Consider the following 16267-nt stretch of genomic DNA (forward strand, 5'->3'; position numbering starts at 1 on the left):
GCGACACAATACCACTGATCTTTTGGGGCTCATTTGTGGCCCTTGTGGGGACAGATGCCACAATGAATTCCAGTACCAGGGTATTTATGGATAAAACAAGTTTCCCTCTACCAGGAGTTTAAGACAACTGTAGATCCAGACCCCAAGCATGCAGTATTGCAGCAATCATTTCATTCTCTTATTGGTGTACCAAAATAATACTAAAGGGGAGCCAATCATTTTAAGAATAGTGCACTACCATATACATGTATAATATTTGGCAGATGCCCTTATCCAGAGTGACTTACATTTATCTCATTTTTATACAACTGTGCAATTAAAGGGTTAAGGGCCTTGCTCAAGGGCCCAGCAGTGGTAGCTTGTTGGACCTGAGATTCAGATTCATGACCTTTCAATCAGTGAAACAATGCCTTAACCACAAAGCTAGCATGAAAAGAGCATAAAAAAACAACAACTCAACATGTCTAAAGTGCAATTTATATCAGTAATTCTGATTAATTTGATACAATTCTTTGAATAGCAATTTTAATAATTCACATTGTCTCAAAGCAGCTTTACAGAAGTATGGAAACAGAATAAAAAGTTTAAAATGAAGTGACTATTTATCTATAACAACTATCCCTAATTTGCAAGGCTGAGGCAATGGTAGTGAGGGAAAAACTCCCTGAGATGATATGTGGAAGAACCCAGTCTCAGAATGGAACCCATTCTCATATGGGGGACACTGGAGAGTAAATAATGTCCTTTCTTCAATAGTTCATAGTCAAGTGGTATTAAGAAACAAGAGCTCTTGAGGAACTAATAGGTCTGCACAATTCCAGTTCCCCACAGACCCAGCACTAATTCTTTCTTGCCAAAGTCTTCAAATGATTGCTGATGAAGACGCGACCACAGCATTCCAATGGTTCATGGGCTGTCCATGCAGATCAAAGTGCACACAAGAAGACGAGACTCCAACCAGGGGCAGGGGGTGAGGATTGATGAAATACCAGGTGCCAATAGGAAGGGTGGCAATAAGTCTGGAGCTGATATACAGTTAGACACATGACTCTAGGACTTATAAGGAAGAATAAATGGATGGATTATTGATGTGGTATAGAAAACCGCAGTCCTCCTAACCCGCAGTTCAAAAAGTGCCGTATCCAGTAAATCTGATATATTATAAAAGGTGTGTGTTGAGTATCTTGCTCCTCCCTATGCACCATATTCTAAAGTGTTCTGCTCGTCTGTTCCATCCCCGAGAGGACATTTAATTAGAGCCGTCCTGGTTCGAGTCCAGCGTGAGGAACTGCCGCTCAGCTTCATTAGCTCTGGGATCGGCTAGCCAGCGGAAAATTACAGCCGGTTTTAATGTATGCGCTCTGACTGCTAATTGTCTCACTTCACCTAGGTGTAGTGTGCACATGAAAACCTCAAGGAACACACAGAATATTCTAAGACAACAGAAATGATAAAAAATTATAAATTGCGCTACAGAGGAAGAGAATCTGTCAAGGCTGTGTCTCAAACTGCATGCCACTACCTTAAATAGTGTTTTGACACACTAACCCGAGCTAGCCAGTGGAAAATTACATCTGGTTTTAATGGACGTGTTCTGAATGCTAATCGTCTCACTTCACCTGGGCTAAGCAAGTTCATAAAGCGCACTGGGGCACGAAAAAGAGTTATAAGTCCCCCTCATCAGCAAATTACACCTTCTGGTATCAGCAGATGTTCCCTAAAAAGTAAGTGTTTTGAGAGTATACTTTATTTTAATGCCACTGCTTTCAGCTTTCAGTGCGAGTTTGCAGAGTCGTATTATCCAAGGATGGGTTCAGGGCTGTATATAAAGAGGTTTTATTATTATTCCTTTATATAGCTTGTATATTTCAAAACCAAATGCTGGTTCCTCAGTCTACAGTGCACAGCACAAAACAGTAGATCCACAAGACAACAGAATAGCGTTGTGTGAGAAAACAATATTAAGCAAGAAACATAGCAGCAATCTTGGAGGCAGCAGCACTTAGAGATGGTAAGATATTAAAGTTCAGGACAGCAGTAATGATACAAGAGCAGCAGTGGTTTGAGTTTTCTGAATGCGTCAGGTGTTGTAGGGTCTAGAGGCGCAAGTCTGGTCCTGCAAGTTGCACAAGGGATGCCACCATTATTAAGAACGCAAGCCATATGGAAGATAGGAGCCACAAAGCTTTATAGAGTAGTGGCTTGTGCAGGGTTTTATTCTGGTTGCATAAATGTTTACACCCTTTTCTAAACTGTGATGTGGCTCTTTTCAGAATGAACCAATCATCTAGGTAATCATCATGCAGCTGTCATTGCTGAAATAATTCTCATCGGCTTTTTCTCTAGGATCTACTAGGTTTTATCCAACCACAGAAACCCTGGTCCATAAAGAGCTCATGTGATACAGTATGTAACTTATGATATGATAAAGATATGGATCAGAAGAGGGGTATAATTTAATTTCCATTACATTAACCCTTGTCAGCAAACAGAATATGGACTTGAAGCAGTGACATCACCAAGGACAGGGCATCCCTCTAATATTTTTTAAAAAGTATACATGTAAATTAACCAGGGAGGCTGCCAAGTGACATAGAATAGCATTAAAGAAAATGCAGGATAATAAGACAAGTACTGATCACTCTCATATTCACATGTCATTCAAACGACTGAACGGCGGCTACACGGTGGCTAAGTCCATTCTCAGAAAAAACAACATCCTTCCAAACCATGTGGCAAAATGTTTTGTCTGATTGTGTATTGAGATCTAATTGATCAATTCTAAAATCTTTGTTGCAAATCACCAAAAAAAAAAAACTATACCAGTGGAGCAGCATGGTGGTGGTAGCATCGTGTTTTAGAGCTGCTTTTCTTCAGAAGTGGGGCTTTTATTAAGGCGGGAAAAATCAGGAATAGCTTCAGATGTCTGTTAGTAAGCTGAAGATTGAAAAAGAAATGCGTTAGCCAGAGCCCAGAGGGATGTGAATACTTTGACACCTCTTTGCACCCATTTTCCTAAGATACTTATGATAGTTTTTCCCATTAAAATGTAATTTTACATTTTTTACATTTTTTAAATATTTTAACAGGGAATGTGCACTTTTTATTATCCAATGTAGCAGCAATTGTTGCAGCTTGATTTTAGCAAAAGCCTCGAAGATGATGAATAATTAAGATTCTTCTACTTGATTAGCTTTAAAAACATTGTGAATAAGATGTGTAGTTTTTTTTGTTTTTGTTGGTGCATTGGTCATTTTGGTTTTGACCTTTGACCTGTGCAAGGTGAGATTGATTGAGAAAATCAATGCTGGTGATGGAGGTGTGTCTGTAGCGTTCTCAGACTGGAGATGTTGCTTTACCATCTTGTTATTCTCTAAAGGTCACAAGGCAAGCTTTCATGTAGTGATCTGATAAAACATGGAGAGGGTGGAGAAATGTTTGGACTCGCATGGCGGTGTGCATGTTTGATCTGCTACCGATCTGAAACTGAGATATTGAGACAGCTTCAGGAGCCTTCTGGGGTTGAGCCTGAAAACCCCTGAGGACAATAAACCCTGTGAACTGGAATAAAAACAAGACTGAAGGTGTAGAGATGGAAAGAGAGGAGGAGCAAGAATTAGTAACTGAGCAGATATGATAATCATCGCATTGATAACAAAACAACAAAGACAGACAGATCTATAGGCAAGAAAGTCTAGCGTTAGGATAAAAAGCACTGATTACATGATGAGCACTGTATTGCAATGCCTCACAGCTACATATTATTTTCCCCACTTTTGTGTGTGTTGAGTGTACAGACGTTCCATTCAGGCATGGTTCTCTAGAGAATTTTAGAATTTTTTAATTCAATTTATTTGTATAGTGCTTTTAACAATTCAAATTTGACAAAAGTTTAAAATGAATTTAAAAATACTAATTTAAAATTTAAAACACTATATATCTATCCCAATACCTAATGAGCAAGCCAGTGGTGACGCGTCAAGTAAAAACTCCCTGAGATGATCCAGGCTCAGAGGGAACCCATCTTTATTTGGGTGACACTGGACAGTAAATACCTTAGACCCCGATGTTCTACCGATGGCTGGAGTCTAGTCACCCGGTTGTCACCTTGCCAGGGATTGATCTTCATATGTCAGCCAGTGTCTCATGGGATTGTTGTGAATGAAGCTGCACAGAGACTGTCATGCCTTCTGTTGAACCAATGTTGTGTCAGTCAGCTGTATGGTCTGGTCCTTATCAGCAATCAGGTCTGCGCTGAATTCAGAGTCTACGATGACCCATTAGTTCCTCAGGAGCTCTTGGTTGCACTATTATAAACTGTTGTAGAAAGGACATTATTTACTGTCCAATGTCACTCAAATGAGAATGGGTTCCCATCTGAGCCTGGTTCTTCTCAAGGTTTCTTCCTCATATCATCTCAGGGAGTTTTTCATTGCTGCTCTCGCTTCTGGCTTGGATAGGGATAGAAATGTAGTATCATAGATTTTAAGTTAATCTGTTTTAAATTAACTTTAATTGTGTATATTCATTTATTTATTTTTATCCTTATTTTTTCTTATTATTATAAATTTATTTCTTTTTCTCTCTTTTGTTTCCTTACTTCTGTAAAGTTGCTTTGAGACAATGGGAAATTGGTAAAAGTTCTATACAAATAAATTGAACTGAATTGAATTGAAAATGTAAATGTAAATAATGTCCTTTCTACAACAGTTTATAATAGTGCAACCAAGAGGCCCTGAGGAACTAATGATTCAGTGCAAACTCCAAATTCAGCAAAGAAGTGATTGCTGATAAGACCAGACCATACAGCTGATTGACACAACATTGTTTCAAAGAAGGCATGACAGTTATGATTGTAGTCAGGTGATGGACAATGTAAATTATGTGCAAAGTGCAGACAAGGACTCTGGCAAGACTAGCTAAAAGTCTAGAGCCAGAAGGTGACACAGACATGAGGGCTTCCTGGGATGTAAAGAGTCCCATCACTCCAGTCAGCAAACCTGAGCGACTTGCAAAAATGGTAAGCCAACAGAATCCAGACATCCTAGTTCACCAAACACTCTATGCCCATGAAACCTCCAGATCAGCAGAAAATCTCCAGAAAAGCTATTCATAAAAAGCTAGAATGAACAACTGTGTTTTTGCCTGGATTTAAACACTGAGACTGAGTCTGAGTCCTGAACACTAATTGGCAGTCTATTCTTTAACTGTGGGTCTCTGTAAGAAAAACAACCAAATATCCTGCACCTTTTGATCGACGTAGGTGTGACCGCTCATGAAAAAAGAAAAAAAAAAGATCACTCGGGTACTGTGGCGTGTGACCATTAAGTGCTTTATAGGTGAGTAATAGTATTTTATAATCAATGCGAAACTTGACTGGGAGACAATGCAATGAGGGTAAGATCCCCTATGATATGTTCATGTCTTCTGGTTCTAGTTACGACTCTAGCTGCTGCATTCTGGACTAACTGGCGCTTGTTTATGCTCCTACTGGAACATCCAGACAGTAAAGCATTACATTAATCCAACCTAGAGGTAACAAATGCATGGACTAGTGTTTCTGCATCATGTAATAACTATTTCTTATCTTAGCATTGTTCCTGAGATGAAAGAAGGCTCTCTGTCTCTTTTTCTCTATTTCTTTAAAAAAGTGTTTTTTTTTTTGTTGTTTTTTTAAATAAACTAGTGTGTGCTGAAGGCCTCTTCTTTGTCTTGCGCTCATATCCTGGGTTATAGCATCCTCATATCCTGTAAACAGCCCTGGTTTGAACCTCAGCTACACCTCTGACTCACTTGTGTTATGAGGGTATAAGTTGTTATTGGGCAGCGTTGAGTCATTTGCATAAATTTCCATAAATGTGGAGGTGGTGGGGATCTAATGCATAACAGACTTGTGTGTGTTGGGAGGATATATTTGATGTGTCCATGATGGCAAGGAGGTTGAGTTGCTATCTTCTGCTCCAGAGGGCTCATTTCATCTCGTTTCTATGGTAACGGCATGTAGCTGGATTTGTCGTTCTGGTGTATATTTGGTCTGTGTAGTGGAAAGGGTGTGTGGACTGGGACACATCCACAATGGACCCATGATGGTGTTTGTATGGCCTATATAATGAATAGTGTATGTGGTTTGTGACACATCCACAGTGGGCAGAAGACGGTGTTTATGTGGCCTATATAATGAATATAGTGTGTGGTTTGGGACACATCCATAGTGAAGGGGCAGTAAGATGTAAAGTGTTGGAGTGAGTAATAATGTGGGCAAGACATATGACCAAGACACGAGGGATTGGCTAACGTGCCAGCTCGCCCAAGAGGAAATGTTTATCACCATCCTGTGCTAATGATGGCTTTCCCCATTTAGCAGAGTTTCATGTGCAGAATCCCAAACCACACACCCTATTCCAGGGTTGTCCAGTGTCCAGCCCCTGGCCAACAGTTGCCTTTTTAAAATCTATAATAGGTGGCACTTAGGGGCCTACACATTGCAATTTCTGAATTTGCCTGATGGTGGCAGCAGACTGTGTTTGTATTAAACAAATTAATTTACTGAATGAATTTTTAATCATGGATACAGACCAGAAGCACAAAATTAACAGTGAGAAGTGGGTGATTTCAAAACTATACATCTTCTTCACTTATATACTCTACATAAACACCATCTGTACAGATAAAATGGGATAAAACAGCATGTCTTCACACAGCTGGCGGTATTAAGCTGCCTGTATGAATGTATAGAACACTGTGATGATGTGATGGAAGGATCCATTTCATTTTAGGGACGGGGGTTACAGAGAGACAGCTTCAGGCCTTATGAAGGGCTGTAATTTAAAATTCATTCATAGCAGCTGGAGCTCGACTGCCTGCTGTTCTCTCAATGTAGTACGTGTTCTCGCTTCACATCTGGAAATCTGTACCCGCTACATCTTTTTGATGACCTGCTGCGCTATTGCGGACACCCATGACTACTGGAGCAGATGTCGCACGCCACTGTTGTTATTCTTAAAGAAATCATTCAGCAAAAAATATGAACATCTGTAATTTCCCTCTTACTCCAGGCTGATAGGACATGTTTGGTGTACAATGCTGTAGTACGCTAATACTGACTCAGTGCTAGCTTCCACAACATTAGCTAGCTTGTTAGCACAACATGCCAACAAGCTAAAAGATTTACTATCTGTCTAACATCTGATAGATGGCTACTGCTGATTAGCGAATGTTGGCTGTTTTTTTAAGTTAGCTGTTGAACCTGATACTGTACCTTAGCAAAGGTTTCACCAGTGTACCTTAAAGCCAGCTACCTTGTTAGCAAACCTAGCTGTTTAAAAATACACAATAATTTAATTACCTAAAATTTATATTGCATGTTACTTTGAGTAGCAAGGTAAACACTGTTGAAGAGTTAGAGAAGCTAGATCGTTGGTTGGTTAATTGTAGTGTAGCCCAGAAAAAGATTTTCAAATAATTACGTTTGTGCTTGGCTGACTCAGTTCAACTGCATTCTGGGTATTTTGTTCCCATATGTGTACATTATTTTAGTATTGGTTGTATTTTTTTATTTTTTTATTTTTTATTTATTTTTTTTATTTATTTTTTTTTTTTTGTAATATACCAATGCATTTGGTTTAATGCTAGCTAAACGATCAGCTGCATTTGTTTGTGAGCTCATGGTTAGAAACATGTTAACTGTATTTTATGCTAGCTATAGCCTTGGCTGGTTTAGACAGCAATTGTGTAGCTAATTTGAGAAAATAAAATAAGGGCATCAAAGATCTTAATTAAGAAAAGCTTTGTTACAGCATAGGAGTGACAAAACTTGTGAAGTACTTCTGGTTCCTCTGAGTCAAAAAGAGAACAGGACAAATCCTGCTTAAACATTTTATACTGTTTTTCCTTTTTGTAGTTTAAATGGAGTTTCGATTTAAATGCAAATTGAGTGTAAGAACTGAGTAGCACCCAAATGGCCAGGTAATAGTATTGTTTAAATAGTAATCACGTCACATACACCCTTTAGTGATGGTCTTTGACGTCCTCCTGCTGCTCCTGTACTTAAATTGATTTAAGGTTATTCATTTAGTGATCCAAACCTTTTCCTCTGTGATATTTAAGCCTTTTTGTAAATATTTCTGACTTGTATCTTTGAGTTATCTTGATTTTCTTACACTAAGAATATTGCACACTTTGTTGCAGGAAAAAATATATTTCACTCCGATATGAATAAAAGTTAGCGATTCTACTTATGTTAATTGTACATTTAGTTATTCAGTGAAATGTCTTTGCAATTTACCAACATTTCTGAGGTAAATGTTGATGTTCTGAATAATTCTGTCTCATTTCCACTGTCACTCTGTCTTCACACTATGTGAATTATTGACTTGTTAGTTAAATGGATAGGCTTAGTAAACAGCTCGTATATTTTGCTTTGCCATTCTGAAAATAACTTTTGCTTTATATATATTTAGCATTATATTATATACATTATATTTGTGAGGAGATTACCTTGATATGGAAAAAGAATTAACACACTTCACACACTGCACTGACAGGAAAGCGAAATCGAGACGGAAACATATTCCAATTTCCTTCAGTCGGCTCTCGGGGGAGTTGTGTTAACCTCCACACTTCTCTTGTGCACTGCCGCGTTATGGCCACCATATATTAAAGGTATCTTTCTGACTGCGTAGGGAATTGTGGGAAATTGCCTGATGGATCGACAGCGATATAGAGATTTGTGCAGCAGAGGAGCTTCGTCTGAGTGATGCATTCCTGTGTGTGTGTGTGTGTGTGTGTGTGTGTGTGTGTGTGTGTGTGTGTGTGTGTGTGTGTTTTGGACTTTTATTATTATTTATTATTTATGAGGGTCTGTTCTCTCTCTGACCACAGATATGAGAGAACTGCACTTTTGGAAGACATAAATCGCTCTAAAACGCCGCTTGTGTCTAATACAGCGCCTTCCTTCCTATTCTGGACGGTTGTTTACGACCTGCTGTAATACAGACCCTGTAATCTGTTAGCATACTGCAAAGTAATGCTCAACAAATATGTATTATTTATATCAACCTTGCCAAGTTAGTGAAAAAATTATTTACGTTAGGGCATAGCAGCAATCTCTGCTTTTTTGGAAAATATAATAAAGAGAAGCTGAAAGAGTGAAAGAGAGAGAGATGCATATTAAAAATACAAGAAGAAGGTCAATGTGAAGCTAAAAGACAGTTAAACATAACATTCTGTTTAGATCGGAGGTAAACAGCTTTTGCACTGCATTTCCTGTGTGTTATCTATACAGCTGGCTAGCAACTCTGACACACAGAATTAATGACTAGCTAAAATTCAGTGCTATGCTAACAAATATCTTCCCTAGGATAGGGAAACACAATGCTACTAAAAAGTAGAAAGAACTAAACATTGTGCTGTATTACGATGCAAAAACATAGCATTGATCTAAAGGTCAAGTACATATTCTGAGGTAATGCACATAATGTACAATATTTAGTATATGCTAGAGACTGGGAATTAGCTAGCCAGCTTAACATGTAATAGCATCGAGCAGTGTAGCAAGCTAACCTGACCCTAGACACACACACTTTGATCAGCAGTGCATGGGCAGGAGGCTCTTATTGATCTGGACACTCAGTCTGGCTTCCTCCAACCTCCTGTAGGGAACGCTACAGTGTGCACTACACCACCAGCTAGCAATGCTCTGTTCCATCATCCCTGCAGGCTGTCTGGCATAAAGGAGTGTAATTTACTTTTATCAACTTTAGCAGGAGGCTAATACTGCCATGGCATGCTTTGGCTGAGGTGTGTGTGTGTGTGTGTGTGTGTGTGTGTGTGTGTGTGTGTGTGTGTGTGTGTGTGTGTGTGTGTGTAAAGATGCATTGTCTTTGGCTAGTATTCTTAGCTAGCTGGTGTTTAGCATTCATTCTAAACGAAGGAAAGAAAGACAAAAAAAGGCTAATGGCGTTGGCTTCCTGGTTATTAGATATGAGATGAAGAAAACAGACTTACTTGGCTAATGGTGTTAGCGCCCTGTTAGCATTCAGCAAGCTTTAGCTGTTATTTAAATAATTAAAAGAAATTGATTTGTGCTACTTAGCTTATGGTGTTAGTTAGCTGCTAAGTTTTTAAACAAAGCGGGCTTTAGAAAGAAAGAAACATGATTTTTGGCTAATGCTGTTAGCTACCTTCTTTTGGCTACTTGGCTTATCATTTAGAAGGCTTTAGCTATGACATTCATTTCTAAAAGAATGTGATACATGCTATTATAGGTTAATGAGGTAGCTTGTTTAGTGTTTAGCAGGCTTTTAAAAAGTAAGAAACAAACAAATTAATTAGTGAATGGTTTTTATTTACCTGGTTTAACATTTAGCTGGCTGTAGCTGTGACATGAACAAATAAAAGAAAGTAAGAAAATTATACATGCTTCTTGGCTAATGATGCTAGCTAGCTTGTGTTTAACAGGTGTATCTCTGATTCAGAGTAATGTTAAATGGAATAGGCTAAGTAGATCAGTAACATTCCACAGCAGCTGTAGCAAACATGCTAACTCTCAACAGTGCTAAATCTAGCATTCATTCATTGTTTATTTATTTGTTTGTTTATTTTGAGTTGGAGAACTCTGACTCATTTGGTTTCTCAGCCTCTCACAGGCAGCTTGAGGTGGGACTTTATTCTGGGTTTGTCCTCCAGCCGCTCTGAACTTTCTGCCCGCCTTTGTCTCCTGTGCTTTGTTTACCTGGTGGCTTTAATCCCGGATTTAGCCGTCTGCTGCAGAACGTTTGCTGGCGTTAAAGCTCTTAGCTTTGTTCAAACAGAACGCGAGGAGTCAGAGCCAAGGTCTCTCACGCTGATAATCCTCCATCCTGCGTGCCTCAGAGCGACCTCGTAATCACATTACACCTCCGCCTGAAATACAAACCCCAGGAAAAAAAACACACCACTGACGTGAAAGAGTCACGCAGCCTGATGCTAATTCTGTGTGCGTTGGTGTCTCGCGCTTCCCTCCCATCTTTCTTTTGGAAGGGTGTCCATGTTCCTGTCTCCTTTTGCCTCAGAAAACATATAGTATATTATTAGCATTGTCAGCACAAGACACTATTTTCTATTTTTTGTTCAGGCAACTTTTAATATTTTCTGTTACAGCTGTCAAAAGGTAGACATAAAGTGAAGTTTGTGAGTGTGAAGAAACGTGACAAAACACCACGCTACAATTAGAGTAAATAGGGCCTCGTGTTCCATACATGCTAGCTGTGGCGGTATAACTAGCTAGCTAAGTGTTTAGCCACAACAATGCTTTTTTCGGTCAGCTGATACTTTCTTTCTACTCTGTTCTATATACATAATATGATCAATATATTTATTTATTTAAAATTTCATTATATAACTGTGTGTGTGTGCGTGTGCTCGTATCTCCCTGAGCTCCACAATAAGAGACAGCACCATCTGGTACAGAGCTCATCTGCATCAGGTTTATTTTTACCTGAAACGTGGTGGCTCCTGTCACACATACACACACACCACACACATACCACACATGCAGGAGAAAGAGTTGTCTGTATATTACTGATATTAAAGAAAGTTTAAGTATCAAATAGTTTAAGTGTTTTGAATGCAGTTTGAAGGAACAATACGATTCAAACAGAGGAACAAAAAAGACCAATAACCAATGAGAGAAAGAAGGAAAGGAAGGAAAAAGAAAAGAAGAAGAAAGTAAATAAAGAGAAATAAAAGGATAGAGAATGAGGTAGGAAGGAAAGTGAAAGGGAAAAAACATTTAAGAGGGAATAAAAATAGAGGGAAGGCTGAAAGACAGACATTTGCAAAAAAAAAGCAAGAAATGGAGTGGATGAAATCAGTAAATAAATGAATAGAGTCTTAAGGGGCACAGCCTCCCTATATATGCAGCCTCCTCCTCCATGGAACACTATTTTTAAAATGATCAAAATTACTATTTCTATGCAATTCAGGGCATTTCTCTCTCTCTCTCTCTCTCTCTCTCTCTCTCTCTCTCTCTCTCTCTCTCTCTCTCTCTCTCTCTCTCTCTCTCTGTAGGCAGAAGGACTGATCATGTGTGAAGCAGCAACTTGACTCTCAAGTTGCTGTGTGTGTGTGTGTGTGTGTGTGTGTGTGCGCGCGCGTGTTGCTGATGTGTAGGAGTTTGTTTACTTCTTGTCATTCCCTTCAAGGTCAGCAAGAGCGGGAACAAGGGTATGAGATCTGCTCACCCCGAAAAATTCAGGACGCTGCACATCTTCTCCCACCATCACACCTGTCTCTCTCTCACTCTCACTCACTCACTTACAGACTCACTCACTCACTCACTCACTTGCACATTCACGTTTTACACTTTCTCTCTTCTTGTCTCTCACCATCTGTCTCTCTGTCGCTTTGCCTGTCTGTCTCTTTCTCCCAGTTCCAGTTTGTCTGGGACTCTTCTGGTCTGGCCACTTTGTTCTTTCTCTCTATACCTTTTCCTGTCTCTCTACTCTCTCTCCGTCCCCAACAGTTCATCTTTTCCATGTCCTTCTGTCCACCTCACCTCCTCTCTGCATATCTGTCATTCTCTCACTCTGCCTGCCTCTCCTTTTTCCTTCTCTTCCTTTTTCTATCTCCATTGCTCTGTGTTTTGTCCCTCTGTCACTGTCTGTCTTGCTGTCTGGCATTTTTCTCTCTGTGTATCATCCTTCTCTCTCTGTCTGTTTTTTGTCAGCCTGTCTCTCTTCCTCTCTCACTCCCTCTGTCCCTCCCCATAACCCCTCCTTCCTCCTCCTTCACCACCACCCACAGTCCCTTCGGGATAATCCCTGTGTTTCGGCTCAGAGCTCTGCTGTTTTATTGAATGGCCTTTTTATTCGTACACTCGTTTATCTGCAGGCTTGTTCTCTTTTTCTTCATGTTCAGTCACTTCGCTTCATGTATTGTCCCCAAAGGGCAGAGATTTGCTCTGTCTCTCATTGTCTCTCTGTGTGTCTCACTGTATTAGTACGTCAGGATTGAAACACAGACCGCATGCTGCATGTAGGTGTGATGATGTACCATGATGACCCTAAACACTGATTTCATTAGCCCCATGATACTAAAACCCATTTAATTTATATACCTTCACTACTTAGGGAGTGACCTGGAGGGAGAGTTAATGAAGTGCCCTTTATTGCATTATGGAAAATTGCCTTCTGATATTGCTCTTTAAGGAATAAAGGCTAAATAGTCTCCCTCTCTAATGCGTACACAAACAAAATGACAGAATATTTGCAAAAAAAAAAAAAAAACTTTTTGTAAATTCATAACAGACGTTGTTTCTGTATGACTAAAACGTCACTCTTTCTTGCAGTTATACGAAGCGAGTTGTGGGCAGCGGAATACGAGCCCAGGCACAAAACCCAGAAGTTTGGGTGAAGGAGGCTGATCCAGTCATCAACCAGGTGATCGACAAGCTGAAGCATATCAACCAGGTACGAACCGATCAGATGGTCAGGAGTTTGACTGAGCGAATCGATTGTAGGAGTAAATCAGTTCTAAAATGTTTGGATGAGCAGTACCTGTGATTAATACAGCAGAGTGAATCAGTCAATCAGGTGTGAACCAGTATGAGTGAATCAATTAAAAATCATCAGTAGTGCCAAATAAAAAATGAGGAAACCAACCAATCAGTGTGATGAATTCAGAGAAGTGAATCGATAAGGTACAACCTGAATGAAATAATAAGTGCAGTCAAATTAAGTTAATCAGGAAAAGGCAAAGATTTTCAAAAAGGTAAACATGAAAAGGTGATCACAAAATTATCAGGTACGAAGTGATCAGGTTATAACTAAGCCTGAGTGAATCAAGCAGGTATAAGTGATCAGGTGATCCCTACATCTGAGTGAATCAATCAGGTATAGAGTGATCGGGTGATCATTACCTCTGAGTGAATGCATAAAGTAATTCGGTGATAAGAGTATGACATTAATCAAATACAAACTGATCTGTACAGACATTTGAACCAGTTAAGTATGGCTCAATCATGCAAATCAGTTCAACCAAAAAAAAAAAATCCTGTTTAACCCTTCTGCAGACCTCGGGTCAATCTGACCCGGCTGGAAAGTTTAATGTGTCATAACTTGGGTTTCCTTCCACATATTTGCCTGAATTTTTCCCGGACTGTTCCAAATTATGAACTCTGCAAGTAAATTTATGTGTTCGTAAAAATCAATACTTTCCTCCTCAATGTTACACACACACACACAGACACACACACACAAATAGGGCATTGCATTTCATTAGGCCTCCAGAAAAAAAGCTACATATTTGTAAATATTTCACACTTTTGATATGCCTTTGCCTAGCAGAGGACAAAATATGATCTTCCAAAATGATGCTACACACACACGCATGCACACACGCATGCACGCACACACACACACACACACACACACACACACACACACACACACACACACACACACACAAGCATTGGGCATTGCATTTTGATTTATAAGCATTCAAGTCTATTTGTCCTGGAAAAAACAGGTTTTATTATTTGCTGACATTAAAAATGGTCAAAATGGTTTCAAAACAATCCCCTGGCTTTGAAATATACCAGCCTGTAATTGTGCATTAACTTTTGTGCCTCTACAGTGAAAATAATTCAAAATTTCTGTTTTTTGAGCCATTTTTGCATATTAACAAGGTCTATTATACCAAATATTACAAAACATTTTGCAAAAAAATAAATTATATGTTGGAATCAAGTTAGACTAAAAAGGTAAAAGAAATAATAATAATAAAAAAAAAATCATGTCAAAACAGACTCCTAATTTGCATTGGAATGCAGACGAGGTCTGCAGAAGGGTTAAACTTGCTAGCCAGGTAACATGAATCATATGTGGCATGTTAAACACATCGAAAATACCTGACACACATATAAATAGGAGGTAAATAGGAGGTAAATAAATCTAACAGAAGCACTGTCTTGAACTTTTAATGATTTTTCTGTTCAGAAATTAGCGTGTGTAATTTGTCTTTAGTGCAGAACAGCCAGTGTGGTTGTGTGTGATCAATGGATACATATTTACCAGTCCATCTTCTGTGTTTGTGTTCAGCTTCTGGCTAAATCAATGCTGTTTTAGCCCCATTGTCTCATTGTGGTGTTTGTGCTGAGGCGGCTGTGTGGAGTGTGTTTAGCCAGAGGATGTGATGACGCTAATGCTGATTCAGGGATCATTATGGTCGATTTTAGCCACACACACAGCCACACACACACACACACGTACTGTACACACACACCATTGTAGCCTTTATTCCTAACAGTCATTGTTGCTGTCAGCCCTTACCGTTATTTACTTACTTACTTTAACTGCACACTGTATTCATTTAAATACTGTAATCTGGAAGCTAATTTGCTAATACTGTAATCTGGCATCCAAATCACTTCATAAATAGTGTCAGTTCACCCCATTATTTTGGATGTAATATGCAAAACTGCCAGGTGGCTCCATAATCTGTGAGATTACTTTGCAATTTGGTAGATAAATCAGTGATATAATTTGCCATGGTCTCCATGGTAATGTGGAAGACAGCTGCATGATCTTTCCTGACCTCTGTAATCTGTGATGTGGATTATTAATATGTCAGGATAATTTACTAATCTGACTGTAATCCAGAAGCTTCTGTGCCATAAAAATACTTGCTCAACTGGTTATATTTTGCACACAATGCTATAGTTATTTCAATATAAATATTACATAGTTGCATGGCCGATGGCATATGATAGCATTCTCTGCAAAGACTCCCAGATCAGATGAACAGTGATGCATGAGAAAGGCTTTAATTTTCATTTAAATTGAGAAAAAGGTGATCACTCAATCTTGCTAATTTGCATGAAATGGTATTGATTACATTTACATTTACAGCATTTGGCAGATGCCCTTTTCCAGAGTGACGTACAGAAGAATTAGACTAGATTAGAATCCAGATCTTTTCCTTTTCACTCTGACACACACACACACACACACACACACACGGGCTGATCATGGACAGAAGCATAAAGATGAATAGAATTTAGATATCTGTCCTATATACTGGCCTTTTAGTCTAACTTCTAATTGCTAGTATGTCATTTGAGACACAGCCCTGAACTTGGTAGTGAACATGAGAGGAAATCAGGATTTCTCCAATGGAACTGTGCTCCGTTTCTCTCTGTGAATTATTTACCGCTCTTTGTCATGCGGCATGTATGCCTTCTGAATCAGTGATGCGTTTCTCCTCTGAATCAGTGATGCGTTTCCTGTCT

The 16267-nt window shown here is 39.1% G+C and overlaps 1 protein-coding gene across 5 annotated transcripts in view; it reads left to right on the top strand.

The window, feature by feature from the left end:
- The window catches only part of gpc5a (glypican 5a), a 74130-nt gene that overhangs the window by 23061 nt on the left and 34802 nt on the right, over positions 1-16267 (top strand). For all 5 annotated transcript variants that reach the window (XR_007138524.1, XM_047803673.1, XM_047803674.1 and 2 more), the window contains exon 7: positions 13328-13448. Coding sequence is in view for 4 of the 5 variants with exons in the window: in XM_047803673.1 (XP_047659629.1) it covers positions 13328-13448 (121 nt within the window). In the remaining variant the exon portion in view is untranslated. The remainder of the gene's footprint in view (positions 1-13327; positions 13449-16267) is intronic.

Source organism: Tachysurus fulvidraco, chromosome 18 (genome assembly GCF_022655615.1).
Source record: "Tachysurus fulvidraco isolate hzauxx_2018 chromosome 18, HZAU_PFXX_2.0, whole genome shotgun sequence".
Classification (NCBI taxonomy): Eukaryota; Metazoa; Chordata; class Actinopteri; order Siluriformes; family Bagridae; genus Tachysurus; species Tachysurus fulvidraco.